The sequence below is a fragment of the Pan troglodytes genome, chromosome 1 (assembly GCF_028858775.2).
Source record: "Pan troglodytes isolate AG18354 chromosome 1, NHGRI_mPanTro3-v2.0_pri, whole genome shotgun sequence".
In the NCBI taxonomy this organism is placed as follows: domain Eukaryota; kingdom Metazoa; phylum Chordata; class Mammalia; order Primates; family Hominidae; genus Pan; species Pan troglodytes.
The window spans coordinates 209,399,008-209,424,540 of NC_072398.2; the positions used below are offsets into that span (position 1 = coordinate 209,399,008).

A 25,533-nucleotide genomic window follows, 5' to 3' on the forward strand; every position below is an offset into this window, starting at 1 on the left:
AAAGTAGAAATTAGGAAGCTGAGCTCTTATCAGCGTCATTACATTCCCAGGGCTGGACAGGGCACCCAGAAGGGACATTCTCCTCCCTTCAGGCCCCACATTTGTACAGGCATCGAGCTACCCAGGACCCTCCTTCCCTCCTCCCTACAGGGGTTTCTCCACTCGGGGATTCAGAAACCTGCACACACGTACATACACAGCCTACCCACACCTACATATGGGGACAGAGTCACAGACACAAAACACACAGCCACAGCCACCGGTCTGTAAATATATTCAGAGACTTGCACATGCATGAGATACACATGTACAAACACAAATTCCCATACCAAGGCATTCCCATACACACAGAAAGACAGTATGCCCACATATATACAGCCACATCCGGTCGTGGAGTCTCACACGCACGCACACATGGCTGCACGCATATGTGCACACACCTTCCATGCCACCTGGCACACAGCCATCTCCAGTGCTGTGAGCAGGTCTCGCCTCCCCCGGGGGCAGTGTGGGAATGGATGTTTCTCTGGCTGGATTTCGATGGGTGCCCGGAAGCGTTCAGGCCTGGAAGTGGCTGCATAAATCAATATTTGCTGTTGTTAATTATTAAAACCAAAGCTACACCGTGTCTGGAACACACATCTCCAGAGTTCCTGCTGGCTCTCCAGGCCCAAACCTGATTCAAGGCCAGGTCTAGGGGGAAAGGGAGGGCACAGTGCTTTCCTTCCAGGAGCCCTTAGTTCTGGGGCTGGAGGGTGGTGGGCAGCCACTGGCAGCTCTTTCAGGAAGCTGAACAGAGGTATGGCTCTGAGCTGGTGGGCAGCCCTGCCCCCGCAACATCCAAAGCAGCTGTGTCTGCTTGGCCACAGTTCAGGAAGCATTTGCTGTGTTCCCAACATCTGTCTGGAGGAAGTGGTAGCAAGGCCCTGTCCCTGTCCCTGCTGTACAGTGGCTATACCAGGCCAGGGACACACTGCAGAGCCAGCTGGAAGGGCCTACAGAGTCCTTATATTTTAAAGATGGGGAAACTGAGGTCCAGAGAGGAGGCAGGGACTCACTCAAGGCCACTCAGCAAGTTGTAGCTAGAATCCACATGTCCCCAAATCTACCTGGGTCCTTTCCTCCATACCACGGGCCTGGCAGCCCCTCCCTAGGTGCTGTGGCCATCTCCCCCAGGATCTGGGGCAGCTAGGGCGGGGGAAGGGACGGAGCAGGCCAGCCACTGTGAGGCATGGGAGGCAGGATGGAGGAGAGGAGGAGGAAAAGGGACAGACCCCAAAGAGTAGCACCAGGCCTTTCTCTGGATTCCACTTTGACTTCTTCCTGACTGTGTGGTCTCGGGCAAGCTATTTCACCTCTTGGAACCGGCTTCTCATCTGTATAATGGAGATGACATTTGTACCTCCTGGGCTGTGACGAGATTACGACACATGCGAAGGGCCCAGCATTAAGTAGGTGCTCAAGAAAAGCCCTCTGTCTGCAAGGTAACCCAACCCTGTCCTTGATGCCGAGGCGGGGTACCCAGAGCCTGGGAAGATGGAGAAAGTGAGGTGGGGGCGCGCTGGGGAGAACCGAGTGGGGGGCCCCCTCGGGGAGCCCGACGCACCGAAAGCTTCTAGCGCTCGGGCCGGAACGCGCAGGCGCGGTGTCCCGGGGCCGCGGGCCGGGCCGCCCGGGGGGCGTGGCTTCAGCGCCCCCGCCCCGCCCCGCGCCGTGCCGCCCGTACCTGGCGCCCCGCCCCCTCCGGGCCCCGCCGTGGGGCGAACCCATCGCAGGCAGCGCCGCCGCCAGGAGCCGGGAGCGCGGAGCTCAGCGCTGCGGGGCCCGGACCCGGGCGCGCGCGGGCCAGGAGCCGGCTGGGCCAGCTGAAGTGCCGCCCGGGCGGGGGCCGGGCCGGGCCGCGCTCGGGATGGCACAGCCGCGGCCCGCGGTGCCACCCGGCCGTCCGCGGAGGGGCTCGCTGCCCGCGGGGGCCAGCTGGCAGGTGAGGACCCGGGCGGGGCGGCATGGCGGAGGGACCCCGGGGCTGAGTCACCCCGACTGCTGGGGAGCCCGGCCGGCTCTGCCCCAGCCAGGGCGGGCGGGCAAGGCTCCGTCATGGTGGGCGTGTGAGCTTCTGGGCTGACACCGGCCACGGGGCGCACCCCTACCCTGGGGTCCCGGACCCTGGGGCTCTTGCTGTGGCCTCCCGGGTGGCACTGTGGCTCTGGGCTGCAGCGGCAGGGTGTGTGTGGGTGCGTGCTACCGTCGGGACCACTTTACCCTGCCCCTGCCCCGTTTGGGGGGCTCTGAATGCTCCAGGGCCACTTTGTGGTGGTGCTTTCATGTGGGGCACCCCCCATCTGGACCCCATCTCTCAGAGCCCTCGCATGTGTCAGGGCGTCTGCTGCTCCCTCTGAGGCTGTAGCTGTGGGTGTTGCTTGTTGCTGTGTGTACACTCTGGGTGACAGGACCATGTGTCAGTGTTTATGTGACTGATTCCCAATGCAACAAGGTGTATTAGAGTGTTCCTGGCTACGTTTGGTCACCCTGAGTGGGGTGTCTTAATGGGGGACATTAATGCACCCATCATCAGTGTGACTCTTTGGGGTCATGCCCAGCTGAGGTTGTGTGGCTGACCTGGGCACAGAAGCCAAAGTTGCTGTCATACAGTGTGTTGTGTTGACAGGCATGTTTGTCTGCCTGGACTTCAGGTGTGTGTCTGTGGTTTCTGCAGTAACTGCCTGCGGAATTGTCTCTTTCAAATGCAGAGGTGTTGGGTGTGACCATAGGTGACCATGGGTCAAGGTGTCCTATGGACTCCTGTGGTGGGTTTTACAAGGTGGGCCTTGCCTCTATGGGCAGGCCTCACAGTGTGCACATTTATATAGGCTTGTATCTTGTGACCCTTCCCAGGGCTCTGTGTGTGTGTGCAGGTGAGGGCTGTGTGAGGTTCAGACCGTGGCCCTCATCCTTGGGGATTAGCTACCCCGGCAGTTGCTGGATACCTTTTGAGTCTCATTTACTGTTGTTATGTGACCCTGCCGGGGCAGGCAGGGCTTGTAGCCAGATGCAGGGCTGCATCTGGGTCTCCCTGGACACACCTGCCCGCCTCTGTGGCTGCGTGTTGTCATGCCTCTTGTTCTCACACGAGAGTGGTTTGTGGTGTTACCATAGCTTTGTGTGCAGTTACTGGTGTGCAGACCTGCACAGGTGTGGGTTTGCATTTGTGTGTGTATCTCTCCTGGTACTTGGACCTGCATGTGTTTGAGTGGGTGTGCTCCTGTGTAACTCAGAATGCCAATGTGTATATTTGTGTGTTAGTATATAGCTCTAAGAATCACTGTGCGCAGTCCCCATCATATGTGTTTGTGTGTGTTGTTTTCTTGGTATACGAAACATATACGTGGTGCAGTGGGACTTTAAATATTGGTGTGCAGGCTTCTGTGTGTGTGAGCAGGAGGGGAGGGAGAAAGATGGAGAGAGAGAGAGAGAGTGTGTGCGTGCTTCCTGGTGTACAACTCCATAGCACATGTGTCAGCAGGAGCCGCCTGAGCTGAGCCTTGGAGGGGCAGGGGGAGGGTCACCATCCTGGAGGCTCTGGGGGCTTCCCAGGCCCAGCCCCCAGCCGGGCCAGCCGGCAGGGATGCCGCCTTCCAGGAAGGCTCGCAGGGAGTTGGCGCTGGAGAGGCCAGGGCTGCCAAGCGCAGCTGGCAGACACCGGATTAACTCTGCGTGTGCCCTGGCTCACCCGGGAGAGGGTAGCTCGAGCGTGCGAGGGTTCAGGTGGCTCATGCACAGGTGCTGGGCCGCTGGGCATCCCAGTGTCCTCTCCCCTGAAGCACCCCCAGCTCACTCCCCTTGGAGAGGGGTGGGCTGTCTGAGCAGTGGGCTGTGGCCTGAGCCTGGTTGACTGAGCCTTGCCCCCTTCCGGGAGAGGTGGGGAGAAGCATAGACCCCTCCTGGGGATCCAGGACGGGCTCATCTCTGCAGCTGGGACTTGGGGACGATCTGTCCCTCCCCAAGGGTAGCAGCCCGTCAGGGAGCAGGACTGAGTGGGTGGGTGGCTCTGGCCCTGGGCTCTAGGCTCTGGGTTCACCTCACTTGGCAGTCGGCCAGACCCTGTGGGTCTCCCACACAGAACCCCCTCCCACGATGCTCCCGTCACTCCCGCTTGCTACTCAGACAGGTGCCTCGGTCACTGATCAGAGCTGGTGGGACCCGGAGGGCCGGGGCGGGTGGAGACTCCTCTGGGGCTTGGCGGGATCAGCTGACCTCGCTCTCCCATGCCTCTGTTGCAGAACACAGATCTATTTGAGATGATTGAGAAGATGCAGGTGAGGATGGCTCTGTGGCCTGTTCTGGGGAGCCACAGAGCTGGCTGGGCTGGGGCTGGGGGGCCCTTGCTGCATCTCCAGCCCTTCACCTCTCTGAGGACAGGCCACGCCAGTAGAAGATGGTGGCTATTGGTTGTCCAGGGTCCTCTGTCTGGAGGTCAGGGTAGAGGATGCCCAACCCCCTCTCTGATGCCGGAGTCCATCTAGGCTCCCAGCTCCCATCCCTGTGTGGAACTGCAACAGGGCTGGGGTCAGTTCATCAACCCACCCCACAGACACACACTGCCTCACACCCAGTGAGAGACACCGCAGGCTTTGTGGTGGGGGGCCCAGGTGGAATGGAACTGGAGGAGGGGACAGATGCTGGGGGCCTGTCAGCCAGAGACTGTGCTGCAGGAGTGGGAGGTATTACCCCTCCACCCTCCACCCCACAGCCCCGTCTGCGTTTCACATAGGTATGCATGGGAGGTGGGCCGGGGGTGCTGGGATGGGAGTGCCTTGAATACCCTCTGATCTTCGATGCCTCCTGTTTCTCTTTCTGTCTCTCTCTCCAATGCCTCCTATTTCTCTGTCTTTCTGTCTCGTCTCTGCCTCTCCCTCCCCCTCTCTCCCTCAACACATATCTGTGTAGATAACAGCCCCCCCACCCGCCAGCTCACACACCGGCATGTGCACCTCCCCTGCCCCCACTCCCAGTGGCACGTGCGTTCCCGCAGAGTCCCCAGCCCTCCCTGAGGCTGCCAGCCTCCAGCCCCGGTCACTACCGGGACAGCCAGCCCTTCAGACAGGCCCAGGGCCCCCAGCCAGCTAGCACCCTGCCCTGGGAGTACCCCTACCTTCGCGGGCCGCCTCCTAGGGCTTTCCCCTTGCACGCCTTGGGGAGGGGAGGCAGCGCCTGGCGGCAGGCCTGGGAGGGTGTAACAGTGCTGCCTTCTCTTACAGGGAAGCAGGATGGATGAACAACGCTGCTCCTTCCCGCCGCCCCTCAAAGTAGGTGGGCCTGGCAGTCTGCCTCCCTCTCTAGGGGGTGGAGGGGGTCCGGGAAGTGCTGCCACCACTACCCATCAAGCAGGAAATCCATCCCCTTTCAGCAAGTAGTCTTACAGTGTGCCAGGTGCGGTGGGGGGGGAGGCACAGCTTCGAGCAGGGTAGACCCAGCCCCTGCCCTCTAGGAGTTCTGTGATGGGGAGAACCCCTCTCTTGCTAGAGGGCTGGGGCCTCTATTCTAGCTCCTCCTCTCGGTCTTCACTGCTGCAGACTCCCCCTGCCTCTCCAGGCGTCCCCACCCCAAACTCAAAGCCCTCCTCTCTCAAAGACAGCTGCTGCCAAATGTTTTCCCTGAAACCAGTGATGACCAGCAGTTGCAGGAAGACTCCAACTCAGGCCCTAGGAGACTTATGAGCTCCTGCTCCATGAAGCTGCTGTCTGGATGGGGAGGGAGTGATAGGGAGGCAGGCCTGGGTGCCCCCCAGCCACTGGTGAGGAGACTGACCGGAGGCAGGGGACTCAGCGAGATGAGGGGGAGGCTCTTGTTTTTGACCCACTTTTCTTAGCATGTGGTTCTTGGTGAGTTGAGATCCCAGAGACCCTAGAAGACCAGGCCTGGTGGAGTGGGCCCAGGGCTACAGGGTGAGGGTTAGAGGAGGGTGCATGGGCAGTAAGCCTGATGCTCTCTTTGGGGCAGAGGCCCTCACACCAGCAGCCTCGGTGCCACCTGGGAGCCTATGAGGAATGTACATTCTCAGACCCCGCCCAGACCGCTGCATCCAAAGCTCTAGGGTGGGGTGCAGCAATCCGTGTTAACAAGCCCTCCAGGCAGTCCAGCGGTTTCTTCTGGGGAGGCAGTGAGCCCTCCTTTCTCCAGGCAAGGAGAGCCCCAGAAGATGCCAGCACTCGGCACGCTAAGCCTGCCTCAGCCCCTGCCCATCTGTAAGAGGTGATGAGGCCAGAGCCCCATCCGCACTCTCAGCCCTGAGGCTGGCCAAGCAGAGGCCAGCTCTGGGGGCACTGGAGGATGGACAGATGGAGAGACCCTTGCCCTGTTTGTGTTTTGCAGACAGAGGAGGACTACATTCCGTACCCGAGCGTGCACGAGGTACTCAGCTAGACCCCCGCGCCCACCCTTACTCAAGCCCAGGAGGCACTTACGCAGGGCTTCTGGATACCAGGTCCTCCTCCTTAGGAGCCTGACCTGCAGGCCTTGCTGCGGGCTGGAGACTTAATTTGCAGGCCCAAGGCCTCAGAGCCCATTTGAACCCTTAGGCCTTCTGAGCCAAATGTTCCAGCCTCCTGGGCCAAGGTCATGCTCCAGCTCTACCTGCCCCCACACCCCCTGTTAGAGACTTGGGTCTCGGCGCTGTCTGGGTCTGGCTGAGGGAAAGGGCTGGAGCAGAACCCTGGGGCCCACACAGGCTCTGGCCTGTCCCCTCATACCCCTTAGCCACGACAGAAGCGGCTCCAGGTCTGAGTTGGGAGGGTGTCCTGGGGCGCCCAGTGGGGTACAGTGTGGGGTGGCTCTCAGCTGAGTCCCTCTTCAGGTCTTGGGGCGAGAAGGACCCTTCCCCCTCATCCTGCTGCCCCAGTTTGGGGGCTACTGGATTGAGGGCACCAACCACGAAATCACCAGCATCCCCGAGACAGAGCCACTGCAGTCGCCCACAACCAAGGTGAAGCTCGAGTGCAACCCCACAGCCCGCATCTACCGGAAGCACTTTCTCGGCAAGGTGAGTGGCCGGCTGGTGCAGCGGGGCTGGCTGGGGTGGGTCACAGTTCAGCCCCATTCGAGGTGGGCCTGGGAGGGAGCAGAACCCACGGGCCAGGGCTGGGTGACAGTCCTAGAGCCCTGAGTGAATGTGCTCCCACCACACACACTCCCAGTCCCCAGGGAACATGCATGGCAGAATCACTTGTTCATTCAACATTGATTGCAAAGGCAGCATTATGGCGTGGTGGTTCATGGCAGAGACTCTACCAGGGCTTGAATCCTGGCTCTGCCACCCACTACACAGGACATCGGGCAAATCGCTTAACTTCTCTGTGCCTCATTTCCTAATCTGTGAAAATGGTGGTTGGTGGTAATGATACCCACCTCCTGAGGTTGCTGTGAGGCTTCAGTGAGCTGATATCTGTAAGGTCTTTACAGTGGTGTCTGGGACAAAGTAAGTGCTCAGTCAGGGGTGGCAAATAATGAGCACTAGCTGTGTGCCTGGCCCTGTTCTAGGCACCAGGTATACAGCAGCCAACACAATAGACCCAGGCCCTCCCTTTGGGCAGCTTGGAGTTAGGAGAACAGTAATGTCATGGGTTGATGCAGCCCCAGCCCCACCACCAGCACAGAGCAGGGACCCTGCCCAGCAACAACTTGTCAAAGTGTTGTGGGAGCCAAGGGGAGGTCCCATGCCGGGAATGTGTGTGTCAGGTTGCAGGCCGGGTGCTGTCTCTTCGTCAGCATAGAGCCAAAATGGAGAAGTGTGTCGTGGGCTCTGGAGCCTCGTGGCACGTGTGGGAATCTTGGCTCTTCCATTAACTGTTTGTGTGACCTTGGGCAAGTTATTTAACTTTCCTCATCGGTGAAAACAGGGATAATAAAAGTACACGCAAAGCTTCTAGAACCACACCTGGCACATGGTAAATACTCAGTTAATGTTAGCTGTTTTCATGTCTTCATAATTACTTGGTGATATCAGGATTATTCTGTTTTTGCAGAAGAGGAAACCGAAGCTCAGATAGGTAAATGATTTAGTCAAGGTCACACGATGACTAAGCCTGGGAATTGAACCAGCTTTGGCTGACCTTCCATTAAGGTGCATGGGAGAGATCATGCTCCTAGTCATTGTATATATGTGTGTGTGTGTGTGTGTGTGTGTGTGTGTGTGTGTGTGTGTGTGTGTTGGGAAGAGGAGGTGACTCCTTGGGGGTTGGGAAGATGTGTGACCTCAGTCTGGGCCCGGCCATTGGCCTAACTCTGGGAGACACCGGTGCTAACCAATGGAGTTAGGGGAGGATCCATTGTGACTGGGACTAAACCAGCAAGCCCAGGTTCAGGAGCCTTTGCCTGGGAACAAACCCAGAACCCAGCATGGAATTCCACTTCCCAGCTGAGCCCTAGAGGTGGAGCGAGACCTGCATCCTAGGCACCTGCTGTCCAGAGGTTCCCAGCTGGGTCTGGCAGGTGGTAGGATCTGAGGGTACTGTATATGCCAAACACATGGTTGGCACTCAGAAAAGTTTGTTGAAAGAGTGACAAGTGACAGATGAAGGTAGGAACAGATGAAGGTAGTGGACCTCGAGTGCAGCAGGCTCTGAAGAAGTGCAGACTGGAGGGTCAGAAGAGGCGGCTGGGCGCTGTGGCTTATACCTGTAATCCCAGCACTTTGGGAGGCCGAGGTGGGCAGATCACTTGAGGTCAGAAGTTCAAGACCAGCCTGAGCAACATGGCAGAACCCCATCTCTAACAAAAATACAAAAATTAGCCAGGTGTGGTGCTGGGCGCCTGTAATCCCAGCTACTCGGGAGGCTGAGGCAGGAGAATCGCTTGAACCTGGGAGGTGGAGATTGCAGTGAGCTGAGATGGTGCCACTGTACTCCAGCCTGGGCGACAGAGCAAGACTCCATCTCAAAAAAAAAAGAAGAGGCTTCATGTCCAGGATCAGATTAGCAGTAATGAGGGAGAAGCCCCAGGGCTGGCAGAATGGCAGGGCCCCTTCCTGACTCCAGGTGGGGTAATGGGGGAAGCAGCCAGGTGCTCAGGCACTGGGCCCTATCCTGGCAGAGAGGGGAGGTTAGGATGACTTTGGGCGTTGACTTCCTGGGACCCTGAGCCCGCTCTCCCACTGTGTCCCGGGGGCTCCTCTGGGCTTGGGGGTGTCCAAGGAAACTCCCCACTCTCTGGACTTCCCTGCCAGGGGCCTCCTTATCAAGTGCCTGCCACTCCCTCTCTGCTGGATGATGTCAAGCATTTGGGGGTTTCTGCCACTCTGTGCCCAGGCAGAGCTGGGGGACTCTGCCCCAGGTCCATTGAGAATGCCCCTGAGCTGCAGATTCGTGGGGCACATTCACTGGCCCCTGCCTCTATCTGCTCCTGGCCTCTGAGCACAGGTGTTCATGTTTGAACAGGATTTACTTCTAGGATGATTCCTGGGGTGGGTGTGGCCGGGCAGCCAGCTCCACTCCCAGAACTTGGGCTAGGGCTGGGGCTGAGGTTGGCAGGGGGAGCCCGGGGCCAGGCTGGGTGGTGTCTCCCTGAACTTCCAGCCCTCGGCTTTGGGACTTCCCCACCCGGAGGTGCCAGCCCTGGGCTCCTCTCTGGGGGTGCCATCCCTGCCTCAGCCACCCCTGATACTCCCCAGGGTGTCTTCCCAACCCTGTGCCCTCTCCTCCAGGTGAGACAGGAGGGTGGAAACCTGCCTGGCCAGCCACCCTGTGTGTTGTGAGATGTTTCGCTTCCTGTTTCTCACGGGCCCTGGCTTCAGGGGCCACAGAGTCACAGGTTGGGCAATCAGCTTTTGCTCATTGAGCACCTGCTGGGTGCCCAGCCCTGAGAAGGACCAGGGCTGAAGACAGGCATGCAGGTCCGAATATGGTCCAGACTCGATGAACACCCAGAGATCCGGCGTTACTACCCACCTTCACTGAACTGAGCCAAGCACTTCATCCCTTTCAGTCCTGGCTGCCACCAAAGTACAGGGTTCCCTCCTATTTGGCAGACTAGGAAAGTGAGGCACAGAGAGGCCAAGTGACCTCCTCAGGCTGCCCAGCTGGTCAGTGGCAGAGTGGGGCTTTGAGTGCAGGTCTGTCTGATGTGGGGTCTGCTATCAGCCGTGACACCTGCTATCGGCGAAGGACCTGCATCTGGGAGTGGGTTGGCTTTCTGGCCTCGTTTCCAAAAGCCCCATGCTCAGCCTCACCCACTCCCCTGGCCCCCACCTCCCACTGCAGGAGCATTTCAATTACTACTCACTGGACACTGCCCTCGGCCACCTTGTCTTCTCACTCAAGTACGATGTCATCGGGGACCAAGAGCACCTGCGGCTGCTGCTCAGGTGAGGGTGGTGGGGGAGTCCCGAAATGGCAGGAAGGGCTGAGGTCTTACAATCTCAGAGCCCATCTCATTTGACCCACTCTCTTCATCAAGGCCCATAGAGGGGCAGGGATTTGCTTGAGGTTGCACAGCAAGTTAGTACCCGAGTCAGCCTGACACCCATCATCACCTCTGGTCCTCGCTGTGGTCCACCCCCTTCTGGCCTTACTTTGTGGGGGGTGGTGTTCCCATTTTCCTGTCCTGCTGCCCAGGCCTTCATCGTGTGACTTTCTCTTCTCAGGACCAAGTGCCGGACATACCATGATGTCATCCCCATCTCCTGCCTCACCGAGTTCCCTAATGTTGTCCAGATGGCAAAGGTGAGGTCTCTGCTCCCCTGAGCTTCCCGGGCTGGCTCCGCAGATGGGCACCTGTGGGGCTTCAGCTTGCCTTGGCGCGTCCCCTTCAGCTGTAGGCCCTAGCCCTGGCCTGCCGCCCTATCCTGAGGCTGTCTCTCACTTGTTCCCATCGTGTCTTGGGCTGCCACGTGTTCTCCTAGGCCCCCGTCCCCTGCCTGTGTGCTTTTGGTTTTCTCTATAGCACCTTCAGATCTCAGGGGACCTCCGTTCCCTGAGCAACAGTGAACCCCGAGTCCTGCTTTAGCCTTGGCCATTCCCAGCATGGCTCCTCCCCAGACCTTGACCAGGGAGGCCCAGGCAGCCCCATCCTCTCCTCCCTGGCCCCACACCTCACACCCCTCCCTTATCTCCTCCTGCAGTTGGTGTGTGAAGACGTCAACGTGGATCGGTTCTATCCTGTGCTCTACCCCAAGGTATGGCTGGATCTGGGCACAGCTCACTGAGGGTGGGTGAGTAACTGGAAGACTGAGCATTTATTAAGCACCTTCTGTGTGCCAGATACTTTCCCAAGGTTCTCTCATTTAATCCTCACAATAACCCTGTGAAGTCCACAATTTGCAGAAGAGGAGCCACCGAAAGGGCCTGTGCCTTCCCCCAGGGTGCACAGCAGATAGGAGGGCCTGCGTTTAAGCCTCGGTTTGTCTGCCTTCGAGGCTGGCCTCACATCTGGAACCTCTGTGATGTTTGGGGACCCTCCTGAGAGCAAGCTGTGCCATAGTCCTCCCCTGGAACGGGTGTCTTTTCTACCGGCCTTGCCTTTTTATCCCAGAGGAGACCTATAGAGAGAGAATAGCCCTGGCACTTCCTGCTCGGATGCTGGGAGCTGGGCTCTAGGCACTGTGACAGTGTGGGGATAGGGGCACGGGCTTCTGCCTTGGATGAGCCAGGGGCACCTCCTGGAAGAGGACAGACAGGTAAACCCTTGGGTCCCTGACTGAATTCTGGAGCAGTGTGAGGTGGTGTGGTCCAGGAAAGGTATCCTGAAGGGGCTTCAGAAATCAGGGCCCCCCTCCTGCTTATGGGAGAGGAAACTGAGGCCTAAGGTGAGGAGGAGAACTTGCTCAATGCCCACAGCAAATTGGTGGGACGTGTCCTGTTCTGGGAGGATGATGTGGGTTTACAGAGGAGCCGAGGAGTGAGTTGGGAGTTAGAGTGGAGTAGGGGTGGGCTTGGCATGGCAGGACCGGGGCTCACAGCAAAACTCAGGAGCGATGAACTTAAGCTTTGGAATCCAACAGACCTGGGGTCAAATCCCAAGCCTGCATGTGCTTGCAAGCCATTGACCCTAGGTGAGTCACTTAAGGTCTCTGAACCTGAGTTTCAGAGGGGACAGCTGGACTGTCTCCCTCCCAGGCTTGTTCTGAGAATCACATGACGTGACGTGTGTAGAGCGCCTGGCTCAGTGCTTGGCACGGGGGAAGAGCACGTCGAATGGCAGCTTGCACACGCAGCCTCTTCACCCGGCGTCCTCTCCTGCAGGCTTCCCGGCTCATCGTCACCTTTGACGAGCATGTCATCAGCAATAACTTCAAGTTTGGCGTCATTTATCAGAAGCTTGGGCAGGTGTGCTCACCTCCTCCCTGCCGCCCCTCCCCACCTGGCCCCATATCTGGAGCCTCACACCTTTTCCAGGGCAGCACACCGGCCAAGGGACTCAGGAGCCCAGGGGCTGCCAGAGGTCCTCCCTCCGGCCCTCTCTGGGTCCAAGTAGGGACAGAAGGCAGGGCCTTCTCAGGAACTCCAGCTCAATGACCTTGGCCCCTCATCCCCAGACCTCCGAGGAAGAACTCTTCAGCACCAATGAGGAAAGTCCCGCCTTCGTGGAGTTCCTTGAATTTCTTGGCCAGAAGGTCAAACTGCAGGACTTTAAGGGGTGAGTATTAGGGTGGGCTGAGCAGAGTGTAATCTGACTTGTGCTCCTGGGCAGGGAGGGAGCCCCTGTCCTGGCCCCATGGAGGCCTGGCCGGGGCTGGAGACTGAGGCGTGGCCTGGGGGGCCCGGGGGCAGGTTCCGAGGAGGCCTGGACGTGACCCACGGGCAGACGGGGACCGAATCTGTGTACTGCAACTTCCGCAACAAGGAGATCATGTTTCACGTGTCCACCAAGCTGCCATACACAGAAGGGGACGCCCAGCAGGTAGCCTGGGCACCCCCACCTGCCTCCCGTCTTCCACCTGTCCTCCCCCTCCACCTGTCTGTTCAGCCTCCATCACGCCAGGCTCAGCGCTGGGCCCTGGGATGGAGATGGAAATGATCAGCGCCCCCACTTGTGGGCTCTCGTTGGGTCAGGGGAGACAGAAAGCCTTGGTTTCTACAGTCAGAATGGCACCCACTTCCTAGGTGAGCATAAATGCGTGGGTGCATAGAGGGACTAGAACAGTGCCTAGTACATTGCAAGAGTTCAGCAGATCTGAGCTGGTGTTTTATGGGGAGTGGAGAGCATCATGGGGTCATGTGGGGACATGTAGTCTTGGCAGAGGTGGGAGTCAGGAAAAGCTTTCAAGAGAAAGTGACTTTCAGTCTGTGAAGGAGCTGGGAGAAGGAAGGGAAATGTTCCAGGTGGCAAGAACAGCTTCTGCAAAGGCCTGGACTCGAGGACATGCAAGGCATGTGCCAGGAACTGAACTCAGAAGCGTGTCCCCTTGTCCTGAGCCTCCTACAGGGCTATCTGCCTTCCCAGTCAGGTCCCCAGCCCAGGGGGATAAAAGGAAATGTGAGAAAAATGGAAATAGCTATTCCTTATTTTCAGTGTCTTTAACTTTCGTTTACTAAGGGTCTGTGTTCATTTTAGCAACATGAATGTATACCAAGTTGAGCTTGTTTATTCAATTGGGGGCCATGTTTGGGGCATTGAGATAGGAGAAGGGCTGAGAGGTAGGGTCTGGGGACCAAGAGACCTGGGCTCGAGTCCCCAAGCTCATTATAGCTCATTATAGCACCTTCCAAGTCACTTCTCTCGGCCTTGATATCATCATCTGCCACAGCATCCCAAGAAAACTAAAATAATTTTTCTTGGTAATTTCAATAGATATCCAGGTACAAGTGGGTTTTGGTTACATGGATGAATTGAATAGTGGTGAGGTCTGGGATATTAGTGTACCCTCATCACCTAAAGAGTGTACGTTGTTCCAAACAGGCCATTTTTCAACTAAAATAGTTTTAAGACAAGTTTTTTTGCTACATTATTTTGGGGAAAGCAAATCCTTAGATGTGCCCTCTGACTACCCCAAACCCTCCTAAACCCCCGTGGGCACCCCTCTCCCCCGTGGGCCCCCTCTGGCCAGACCATGAAGGCCCGTGGCTTTGTGCTCAGTTGCAGCGGAAGCGGCACATCGGGAACGACATCGTGGCTGTGGTCTTCCAGGATGAGAACACTCCTTTCGTGCCCGACATGATCGCGTCCAACTTCCTGCATGCCTACGTAGTGGTGCAGGCTGAGGGCGGGGGCCCTGATGGCCCCCTCTACAAGGTGGGCGCTCTTGGAGCCTCCCAGGGGCGTCAGCAAGGGCCCTGGCTGCAGCTCTGCCCTCCCTGGGATGCCCCTCTGAGCCTCGCTTTTTCCAGCTATAACGGGGGGACCATGGAAGGCTTCAATGGTGCACTGTTCACACCACACCCCCTGTCTTCCCCAAAGCTCACCCCCTCAGAGAGGACAGTTTCCCTCCTCTGCCTCCTGGCCTGGTATCACTGTCCACCTCCCGTAGCCTCCTCTGCCTTCACCATCCTGATGATTCCTAAGGCCCCACCCATCTCCACCACTAAAATTCAGGGCAAAAGATAGAGGGCAGAAATCTCTGGAAGAAAGATTCATCCAGCCCACAGTCACTGGGTCTCCCCGACCAAGGGGCAGTCCAGGGAGGCAAAGTAGGGGTTTCTGGCTGGGTGGGGCAGAGCAGACCCCAGGCTCCACAGGAACGGACAGCTGCCCTCCCTTCCAGGTCTCTGTCACTGCAAGAGATGATGTGCCCTTCTTTGGACCCCCCCTCCCGGACCCCGCTGTGTTCAGGAAGGTGAGGGGCACCCCCCCAGTCATGGGCAGAGCAGGACAAATGGGTGGGGGCCTGGGGGGTGCATACACATTCTGCCTTATGAGGTCCCAAAGTCTCGTATGCCAGGGCAGCTGGGCTCCCCTAACTGCAACCGGGGCCTGGCTTTTCCGTTCATCTTGAAAACACCTTTTTTTTTTTTCACAAGGTCACAGGATAAACTACACAATTGTTTTACACTTTCCATAGTAGACTGGCCTTTCGTCATTTCTGTTCTCTTTCTGACAGTTCCAGTCTCTTCTTTCTTCTAAAATGTTTGGGGAGGGGCACACTTCAAGCCTGGGCTTCAGCTCTGTACAAAGCGTGTTCTGCTACCCTAGACTGAAGCAGTAGGTTGAGACCCCAACCCAGACCCTAACATCTGTGGAGTTTGCTCTCCCGAGGGCGTGGGCAGCCATGAAGGGCACTGGGGCCCCTTGAAGGTACCTGGGGAGCTAAGCCCAGGGAGATACCCTTTTGGGAGTGAAGAGGGTGACCCCAGGCCCCAGCAGAGCATGGTTCAGGAGCTGCAGCCTCTGCCTCATTGGGGTTCCGACCCTTGTTTATGTGTCATCTCAACTTCCCTTTCTTATCTCCTCCACACTGGGGGTTTCCAGGGGCCTGAGTTCCAGGAATTTTTGCTGACAAAGCTGATCAATGCTGAATATGCCTGCTACAAGGCAGAGAAGTTTGCCAAACTGGAGGTGAGGATGGGCTGTGAGGGCTGGGTGACCCTCTTCTCACCTTCCAACCTATAACTTCAGCCCTGTCCCTGGGAAGGGAAAAGCCATGTTCAGACCTTGGCCTTAGCGGGGACACCTGGGGCTGGATGGATTGATGGACGAGTAGGAGGTCGGGGAGAGGAAGCCGGAGGGATACTGAGGATTTCCCAGGAGATGCTGGGAGGCGGTTAGGCTGACAGGGACGCCTTGGGACCTGTCAGGTGGGGGGTGGACCTGGGGGGTGGGGACATGAAGCCAGATCTTGAAGGGGCTTTGAGGGGCCCTTCATATGAGGGTCCCTGGGGGATGCTTGAGCTGTGGAGTGGCCTGGGGGAAGGCGGTGCAGGAGCCTTCCGCCCTCCCCACTCCCCACTCATTCAGAGAAGGTGGCCCGTGCCTCAGAAGGTGGCCAGGATTTGAACTGTGGGCCGAAGGGCTGATCCTTGGGGTCCCTCCTGACGGCCTGGGCCTGGCCCACAGGAGCGGACGCGGGCCGCCCTCCTGGAGACGCTCTATGAGGAACTACACATCCACAGCCAGTCCATGATGGGCTTGGGCGGCGACGAGGACAAGATGGAGAATGGCAGTGGGGGCGGCGGCTTCTTTGAGTCTTTCAAGGTGAAGGGCCCCAGGTCTAACTGGCCGGGGAGCAGGGATGTGGCTAGGGCGGAATCCCAGGCTGAGGCTGATAGACTGATGGACACGGCGTGGGGGTGGAGTCTGGCAGAAGGGGCGTGGCTGAGGGGGTGGAGTCCCGGACTGGGGGATTGACACAGCATGGGGAGTGCGGCAAGAGGCCGTTCGCACTGGAGTCTGAGAGGGGGCGTAGCTGGGGCGAAGTCCCAGACGGGCTGATTGACATGGTGTGGAGGTGTGGCTAGAGGCCGCTCGCCTGCGTGTAGAGTCTGGGATGGGACGTGGCTGGGGGTGGAGTCAGGGGCCGGGGCTAATGGACATGGCGTGGGGGTGTGGCTAGAGGAGGCTCTAGTCTGGGATGAGGGCGGGGCTCGAAGTGGACTTGGGCTTTAGAATGGGCTTACACTTGGGGACATAGTCTGCCTTGGGTAGAGTTTGAAGGAGCAGCATGTAAGGTGGGGCCCTGGCTTGGGGAGGAGTAACTGTTGGAGGTGGGGCCTAGGTGGGGAATTCACCTGGGAATTCTGCTGAAGGGTGGAGGATTCTGGGAGACAGCAAGGGCTGCTGGTACAAGGGCTGCTGGTACAAAGGCTGCTAGGTCAGCAGGAAGAGAAGAGAGGAAGAGGCTCTGTCTTGACTGAGGGAAAGAAATAGAGTTCTCAGAAGAGGTGTGTGAACCATGATCATTGGAGAGGGACTTGGCCTGTGTGACCTACCCTGCCTGTCTCTGGTTTAGCTTAGCATTAAGAGCACGGACACTTCAAATTTCAGCTCTGTTACTTACCAGCTTGGGCATTCTGTGAGCATCAGTTTCTTTATCTGTTGAGTAGAGTAATGGCAACTTGCCTCATACAGTTATTGTTATCTGTAAAAGAGTTAGGTTAGTGCAATACAAGTTTAAAAGCAAAATGCAAAACCTTGCCTGTCTGCCTCAGCAACTGTTGTCTGAAATGAGAAGTGTGGGGAGTGGAGTAGTTCCTGGACAGGGTCTGGACTCACTCAGGCCACAGGGCCCCAGGTGGTAGCCTTTTTGCCACCATCTCCTCCACCCACAGGAGGATAACTGCCCATCCTCCAGCTTCCCGGCCGGCTGGGCACACCTCACCCTCAACCCAGGGCAGGTCACACAGCTGGAGCTATGGGTTGGAATAAGGGAATTAGCCCAGCTGCCCAGGCCTGCCCAGGAACTGAGGTAAACAGATCATCTTTGAGAAAGAGGCTTGGGGACTGGAGACAGGACAGGTGGGGTCAATATGGATCTAGGGTGTCTCCTTTGAGGAGGGCTCCGATGGTCCCACATCTGGTAGGTGCTGGACGGTGGACCTAGATTAGGTCAAAGAATTTCTCAGAAGCAGCGGAGTCCAGAGTTGAGGGCATGGGTCCTGGCATGCCGGGCTCACCCCTGCCTCAGTTCCATCGTGTGTGAAATGGGCATGATTGCTAGTCCCCATCTTGCAGGGGGATCCAGTAACAGAGTGATTGTAAAGCGCTGGTCCCATAGCAAGCATTTGGTATAGATTGGTCTGAAAAAAACAAGGAAAGAGGGTGGGAGGGAAGAAAAGAAAGAAGGCAGGAGAGCTCTAAGAGGCCCTAACAGGAATGAAACTCAGGTGTCAAGAGGGCTCTCTGTGCACACTTTTGGCCATGACCCAGTGTCTTCTGCAGTCCTTACGCAGCCACATGAGGACACTCAGCACAGAGCAGCCTGTGTGTCCCAGAGAGTGAGAGAAGTGAAGTGGTGTCCTCAAGGCCACCCGGCAAGTTGGTGGCAGAGCCAATACCTGAGCTACCCTTAGGCCCCATATGTACCTGCTTCTCATGTGACGCACAGGGAAATTGAGGCCTGGCCCCACCTCCCTCTGTTGCCCTGCTGGCCACATGCCCAGGGGAAGGGATTTCCAGGGCTCACCCAGAGTGGCATTGCTGGGGAGAGACCAGATGCCTGGGCTCCTGGGTTTCCCCAAGGGGACGGCCCTTAGGAATCCTGTGCCTCCTCCACTGCCACCCCCTTCACAGCGGGTCATCCGGAGCCGCAGCCAGTCCATGGATGCCATGGGGCTGAGCAACAAGAAGCCCAACACTGTGTCCACCAGCCACAGCGGGAGCTTCGCGCCCAACAACCCCGACCTGGCCAAGGCGGCTGGAATAGTGAGTGCCCTCCCCCTCCCCAGGCCCCTGCCCCTCCCTGGGGGGCCCTCAGCTCTCCTCTGCCTCCTGAGGCCTGACTCCAACTCTCTCTGTTGCCCTGCTGCCCACATGCCCATCCTAGGCTCTGGATTTGGTCTAGCCACTACTTTCCATGGGAGGGGGATGAAGTGCCCAGGCCAGGACACTGCGGTGCTGACAGCTTGCAGCCTGCAGCCCCTTCCCAAGCTCCTTGGCCCTCCCCTCCTCCTGGCCCTTTATGCATTGAGGTGTGACTTTCTGCAGGTCAGCCCTGGGACAGCCTCTGTGTCTCATTCCTTATTGAGTATCTATCTGTTTGCTGGGGACTGGGCTGCTGTGTGGGCACCTACTGTCAAGCCTTGGGTTTCTGGGAGCACCTACTGTGTGTTGGGCTGTGGGCACCCACTGTGTGTCAGGCTGTGGGTACCCACTGTGTGTCAGGCTGTGGGTACCCACTGTGTGTCAGGCCCTGGGCTGCTGTGTGGACATGCACTCTGTGAGCATCTACTGTGGGCCTGGCCCTGAGTACCCGTGAGCACCCACTGTGTGTCAGGTCCTGGGCTGCTGTGTGGGCATCAACTCTGTGAGCGCCTACTGTGTGCGCAGCCCTGGGCTGCTGTGTGAGAACCTACTGTGTGTCAGAAAATGGACTGCTATGTGAGCACATCGTGTGTGATAAGCCCTAGATGTCAGTGAACACCTACTGTGTGTCAGGAAGTGAGCTGTTGTGTGGGTACTTTCTCTGTGAGCACCTCCTACTGTGTGTCCACAGCAGCCAGGGCCTCTGTGGTGTGGCTGCCTATTGTGTGTCGGGAATCTGGCTTCTGTGTGAGCATCTCCAGAGGGAGCACCTCCTGTGTGATCACTGACTGTTGTCCAGGTTCTGGGATTCTGCTGCTCACACTCAGGAGTGCTGGGCACATGGATGAATACGGCCTATGGCTGTGGGCCTCACTGCTGTCCACTGCCTAGTGGCCACCCCAGGACACTGCACCCACTGCTGTGCTCCCCACCCATCCATCCAGCCACCCATCCATCCACCCACCCATCCATCCATCCACCCACCCATCCACCCATCTAGCTATCCACCCACCCACCCATCCACCCACCTACCCATCTACCCATCCACCCACCCACCCACTCATCCATCCACCCACCCATCCACCCACCCATCCACCCATCCATCTCTATCCATCCCTCCATCTCCATCCATCCATCCACCCACCCACCGATCCATCCATCCATCCATCCTTTATTGACTGTCTACTGCATGCCAAGCCCTGCGCTCAGTGCTGTGAGGCTATGTCACGTGGCAGGAGGGAATTCCCCGACCTCTGCTGTCCAGCAGTCACCAAGCACACTGTCATGCGAGGAGCAGGCCCAACCTCCCCCAACCCAGTTTTATCAACCACTCCCTTCCTCTCCACCAGAGTGACCCAGCCTCCTGTGGGTGGCCGAGAGGGGCCCCAGGGACAGGACCAGGCCAGCAGCACCCACCATGGCAGTAACCGGACCCATTTCTGTTTTGTTTTTGCACAACTCTCCCTCTCTCTGTGTTTCCTCTCATTCTACTCTCTCTCCTTGTTTTTTTGTTCCCTCCTCCCTTCCCTTTCCCTGTCCTGTGGCCTCTCTGCCCTTTGGCTCTCTGTTTCTCCTTCCTTCTTGCACCTGTCTTTTTTGCTCCCTCTCCTCCTTCCCTTCTCCGCTCTTCTCACCCTCGCTTTTTCCTTTCGGCCTTCCCCTGGCTTCCTTCTCTGTCTCTGACCCTCCCTGGGCCTGTCTCTGTGTCCTTGCGTCCCTGTCTCTCTGGATTTCCCTCTGTGCCCATCTGGTGTGCCCTCGCTGGCTCACGCGTGTCCCTGTCTCCGGGTAACTGTCTGTCTGTCCATCTCTCCCCTGTCTCCCTTGTCCTCTGTCTCTCCTTGTGCTTCTCGCCTTCCCTTCCCCGGCCCTATCTCTCCCATTGCCTCCTGCACCATTCTCTTCCTTTTTCTGTCTGTCTTCCTCCTTTCCCTGCCTCTCCTCCTCTCTGTGTCTCCCTCCCACCATCTCTCTCGCTCTCTGACTCTCTCTCTGTCTCTCTCTCTCTGCCCCCGCCCTCTGCTGCTTGCCAGTCATTGCTTATTCCTGGGAAAAGTGCGAGTAGATTCGGACGCCGGGGCAGTGCCATAGGCATAGGAACCGTGGAAGAGGTTGTCGTCCGCGGGGCCGCCGGCTCTGGAGGCTGCCTGCACGCGCTGTTCTCTGCTCGCTCTCAGGACGGAGGCCATATTGGGGACGTTGCCCCTCTGCCCCCGGGACAGGCCCCAGGGCGTGCGGGATGGAGTGGCGGCAGCTCCGATGGCACTCAGCACCTGCTTTGGGGCCTGGTACCTGTGCCAGAGCCAGTGCCCCTCACCAGGGGCTTCTGGCCCTGCCTTGGCCCCTGGGACCCTGGCCCAGTCCCTGCCAGGATCCGGTACCCAAAGGCCCTACACCCAGCCGCACGTCCCCCAATATCGCCGGTCTGCATGGAGCGCCATCCCTCTCCTCTGCCCTGACTCCTCCTCCCCGCCACGAAGTGACCTGGGGTCCTACCCCTTCCTGCCTCCAGAGAAGCTGGGGGCGGGCTTCTGGGGCCTGGGGCATCCCAGCACAGTGTGTGGGAAGCTGGGGGAGTCTTCCAGCTGCTGGGCCAGAACCTCCCCCAGCCAATTTGGAGGTTCCGGGGAGGGGCCCTAGCTGGCACGGGGTGGGACTTGGGTTGCTACACTGCCCTCTGACCACTGCCCTTAGGCTGCAGATCCCACAGAGCCCTGGGGGACGGGGAGCAGTAGCCATTCTGAGGACTTGGCCTCCTCCCACCCTAGCCCCCTCAGGACACTGTCCTAATCCTGGGCCAGTATTGACGTGCAGTCCTGCCGTGTGAGCTCGGGAGAGCCCCTTGCCCTCCTGGGGACTGTTTCCCTTTCGTAAACTGGGAGGCTGTCTCTGGGGATGGATATCTTCTCTCGTTCTTTCTTGCTCATCAACTCTGCTTCAGGGCCTGGGGCAGCAGGGTCCCCAGAGGGGATGTGGGGGGGGCCCTGGGGCTCCCAGGTAAGGTGGCACTGAGTTGGGGCCTCTCCCCACAGTCACTGATTGTCCCTGGGAAGAGTCCCACGAGGAAGAAGTCGGGCCCGTTCGGCTCCCGCCGCAGCAGCGCCATTGGCATCGAGAACATACAGGAGGTGCAGGAGAAGAGGTGGGTGAGTGGGGGACAGTGCCCCATTCCCCTGCACCCCCATCCCTGAGCCCCATTCGGTGGCAAAGCAAAGCAGGCAGAAGGGAGTGCCCGCCCCTCTGCCTCTCCATCCCCACTAGTGACAGCTGTGTGGTCAAGTCCCTGCTGCATGTCGGGCACCAGGGCCAGCACGTCACCTAACGTGCCACATGCAGATCAAGAAGCGGTAGGTCAGAGGGGTCAAGGGGCTTGCCCAGGTCACACAGCCAGTGATGGGCAGAGCTAGGATCTGAGCCCTGATCTGTCTAGGGCCAGCATCCGTGCTCTTCCCACGGCCCCAGCGCATGTGGGAGGGCCTAGTGCTGGTTTTCAGGGTGGCCACAGATGGGCCTGGGGGGGTCCATGAGTGTGGGCAGCATGAGGGCAGTGAGCCCAGGCCAGCAGCAGGGCTGCCCCCGGACATCAGAGGCTAGCTCCCGGCTGCCTCCCCAGTACTAACCATGTGTGACCTTGGGCGAGTCACTGACCTCCTCTGAGCCTTACTGTCCCAACCTGGAAAAGGGACAAGAACACAACCCATGGCATGGGGCTGCTGTGGGGACTCAGGGCACTGCGTGTGAGGCCAGGGCCAGGTCCCCTGAGAGGGCTCCAGGAGGGGAGTGGGCATTGTCCTTGCTGCTGCCAGAGCTCCGTGTGCTGTGAGTCCTGGGTTCAGGTCTTGGCACTGCCACGTCCTAGCTGTGCGTCCCTGGGCAGGTTCCTTATCCATAATGGGACAGCTATACCTGCTCTTGTGGAGAGGACCTGGGAGGAGTCCCATCCTGTCCCGTATAGCCCCATCAGTGCCAACCCCATCACTGGCCAGGCTAGCCAGGGAGCCCACAAGACTGCTCCAGGGCTGGCCCTGAGTATAGGGGCGTGGATATGAGGCAGGAGGCACCGTGACTCCCCTCACCGCCTGGGCCTCACGCTACCCCTGATGCCAGGCCTGGTGCTGAATCCCCCCGCTGCCCCCGTGTGCCCCGCAGGGAGAGCCCTCCAGCTGGTCAGAAGACCCCAGACAGCGGGCACGTCTCACAGGAGCCCAAGTCGGAGAACTCATCCACTCAGAGCTCCCCAGAGATGCCCACGACCAAGAACAGGTTGGGGCTCAGGGCACGTGGGGCTTGGGGGCTTGGGAGTGGTGAACCGTCCTTCCCCTCCCCTGCCTGGGCCCGGGACAGCACAGGAGCCTTGACTGTGCCACAGCAGGGTGTCAGGGGGACCTGGGCATTCTCTGGAGCCCTCCTTTGACATACACCCAGCGAGCACTTTGTGCACGCCCAGCCCCGCGCCCGGCTCTGGAGCACAGAGGTGCCCTGCGCATAGGTCCCCGCCTCACGGCCGCAGGTCCATCAGAACGCGGCCTCATAAGCTGTTGCCGGATCATGGTGATAGGAGGAACCCGAAGCAGGGTTAGGGGGATGAAGAAGGACTGGGGGCAGAGGTGTTTTAGATGGGTCCTCAGGGGAGACACCTCCATGGGGTGACATTTGAATTGGGAACTGAACCAGCCCTGCTAGGACTGGCATGGCAGAGGAGCTCGGCCAGTGCAGAGGCCTGGGGCACACTCCAGGGACAGAAAGAAGGGTGGCTGGGAGTGGTGACGTATGCCTGGAGTCCACCTACCTGGGAGGCTGAAGCAGGAGGAGGATTTTAGCCCAGGAGTTGGAGGCTGCAGTGAGCTATGATCATGCCTGTGAATAGCCACTGCACTCTAGCCTGGACATCATAGCGAGACTCCATCACTTAAAAAAAAAAAAGAGTATCTGAGGGGCTGGGCCTGGACAGACATTGTGACATTGTGCTGGGTGGTGGCGGGAAGGAGGTTGGAGAGGTGGGCAGACGCTGGCTTATAGCTTAGCAAGCTGTACAAGAGCTTTGACTTTTTTTTTTTTTTTTTTTTTTTTTTTTTGAGACAGAGTCTTGCTCTGTCTCCCAGGCTGGAGTGCAGTGGCACGATCTCGGCTCACTGCAAGCTCCACCTCCCGGGTTCACGCCATTCTCCTGCCTCAGCCCCCCAAGTAGCTGGGACTACAGGTGCCCGCCACCATGCCCATCTAATTTTTGTATTTTTAGTAGATACGGGGTTTCACCGTGTTAGCCAGGATGGTCTTGATCTCCTGACCTCGTGATCCGCCCGCCTCAGCCTCCCAAAGTGCTGGGATTACAGGCGTGAGCCACCGCGCCCAGCCTAAGAGCTTTGACTTTTATCCTAAGTGTGACAGGGAACCTTGGGAGGATTTTAATTACGAGGGCAATGCTTTAAGAAGCTGACTGCGGTTGCTGTACAGAGAAGAGGCTGGAGTGGGGTGGGATGGAAGCAGAGAGGCCAGTGAGGAAACTGTCCCTGCATTTGGTGTCCATTGGCTGAGCTGCCTCTGTGTTGGGCTCTGTGGGAATCAAGAGGACTCAGCCCAGGCTAAAGAGCCGGGTAGGTGAACAGAGAGGCAGGAAAGGGTGGCAGGGACCGGGGAGACGCAGTATGCAGGAGCCAGAGTGGGGAGGGTCATTCTCACCTTGGGAGGAGGAATCAGGGAAGGACTCCAGGAGCGAGAGCCCTAGGCTGATTTTTTAAAGGCACATTTGCTTTTCGGGATTTGAGAGGACTGAGACTCCAGGCAGGAGGCACGGAGGCCCTGAGCATGAAAACCTTGTGGGGTTAAGAGAGTAGACTGTGGAGTTGCCTAGACCTCAACCCCTGCCCTCCTACCTGTGCTGAGTGACCCTGGGCTGTGTGCCTGTCCCCTCTGTGCCTGGTGTCGTCTCATCTGGAAGATGGGCATAATAATCATAGCGATAAGATAATTCGGGTAAAGGCACGTAGAGCAGTGCCCGGCGCAGAGTGAACGTGCACCCGATGATGTTAGTGTCGCTAACCGCTGCTGTTTTTGAACACCCCGCCAAGGATATTGTGCTTTACCTGGGGAAATGGGAGGCCAGGAGAGGGTTTTGAGCAGGGGAGGGACATGGTCAGATTTATGGATTAGGAAGGACAGTGGGGGTAGGAGGAGGCTGCAGGGGGAGTCTGGGGGGCTCAGAGGCCCAAGGATCTGTAAGGGGTCCTCAAAGGTGCTTGGCTGCTACCAGCTGGGCCTCCCGGGTTGGGGAGGGCAAGGGAGTGAGGGCCTGGCCCAGGAGGGGCTCGGGGTGGACACCGGCTAATGGGGCACTGTCTGTGGCAGAGCGGAGACCGCAGCGCAGAGAGCAGAGGCGCTCAAGGACTTCTCCCGCTCCTCGTCCAGTGCCAGCAGCTTCGCCAGCGTGGTGGAGGAGACGGAGGGTGTGGACGGAGAGGACACAGGCCTGGTGAGAGGCTCAGGGGGTCAGGGGCCCCACAGGAGCTTGGAAGGGGGCTCTTTGGTCCCTGGAGATGCCCTGAGTAGAACCACGAGCCTGGGCATGGCTGAGATGTGATCAGGGGACCCGGCCCAAAGGAGCAGTGCAGACGAACCCTCCCCTGCTCAGAAGCTTTCCACGGCTCCCCAGCACTGTCCACAGGAAGCTCAGTCTCTGGAGCTCTTGGAGATCTGGTCACTCCCTTCCTCTCTAGTCTCCTCTCTTACCACTTCAGACATTCTGTACTCCGTTGCAGTCCCCCAAGCCTCCCAGGCTCACTGCACCCCTGGCCCTTTGCACATGTGCCATCTCTTCTGTCTGGAACACTCTTCCTGCCGCCTCCTCCTTTCTTTGCCAGGCTGGGTCTGACTCATCCTTTTTGACTGAGTCTCACACACCTCCTCCTGAAAGCCTTCCCTGATTTCCTAATCTCGGGGTAGGTTAGGAAGCCCCTTTACGTTCTCACAGTCCTCGGGCTTTGCCCGGAACACCCTTTATCATTCTTCATTCTGCAAACCATCAGTGGGCCCCTGTTCCTTGCCAAGCGCTGCCCCAGATACAACAGATGCAGCTGGGAACAGCGCAGACCCAGGCCCTGCCCGCTGGGGCACAGAGTCTAGAATTGCAATGGTCTCTTCACAGCCTGCCTT

At 58.5% G+C, this 25,533-nt stretch overlaps 1 protein-coding gene across 50 annotated transcripts in view; it reads left to right on the top strand.

The window, feature by feature from the left end:
- The window catches only part of RAP1GAP (RAP1 GTPase activating protein), a 73,296-nt gene that overhangs the window by 45,172 nt on the left and 2,591 nt on the right, over window positions 1-25,533 (top strand). For 15 of the 50 annotated variants that reach the window (XR_680482.5, XR_010147791.1, XR_010147802.1 and 12 more), the window contains 19 exons: window positions 4,281-4,316; window positions 5,259-5,306; window positions 6,373-6,411; window positions 6,854-7,039; window positions 10,254-10,357; window positions 10,637-10,715; window positions 11,114-11,167; window positions 12,234-12,317; window positions 12,527-12,627; window positions 12,762-12,891; window positions 14,068-14,223; window positions 14,693-14,764; window positions 15,397-15,483; window positions 15,982-16,119; window positions 18,154-18,285; window positions 20,418-20,672; window positions 21,417-21,526; window positions 22,534-22,647; window positions 24,730-24,853. Coding sequence is in view for 40 of the 50 variants with exons in the window: in XM_063784963.1 (XP_063641033.1) it covers window positions 4,281-4,316; window positions 5,259-5,306; window positions 6,373-6,411; window positions 6,854-7,039; window positions 10,254-10,357; window positions 10,637-10,715; window positions 11,114-11,167; window positions 12,234-12,317; window positions 12,527-12,627; window positions 12,762-12,891; window positions 14,068-14,223; window positions 14,693-14,764; window positions 15,397-15,483; window positions 15,982-16,119; window positions 18,154-18,285; window positions 20,418-20,672; window positions 21,417-21,526; window positions 22,534-22,647; window positions 24,730-24,853 (2,049 nt within the window). In the remaining 10 variants the exon portion in view is untranslated. The remainder of the gene's footprint in view (window positions 1-4,280; window positions 4,317-5,258; window positions 5,307-6,372; window positions 6,412-6,853; window positions 7,040-10,253; window positions 10,358-10,636; window positions 10,716-11,113; window positions 11,168-12,233; window positions 12,318-12,526; window positions 12,628-12,761; window positions 12,892-14,067; window positions 14,224-14,692; window positions 14,765-15,396; window positions 15,484-15,981; window positions 16,120-18,153; window positions 18,286-20,417; window positions 20,673-21,416; window positions 21,527-22,533; window positions 22,648-24,729; window positions 24,854-25,533) is intronic. The other 35 variants (XR_001718539.4, XR_010147800.1, XR_010147792.1 and 32 more) reach the window with 6 other exon arrangements.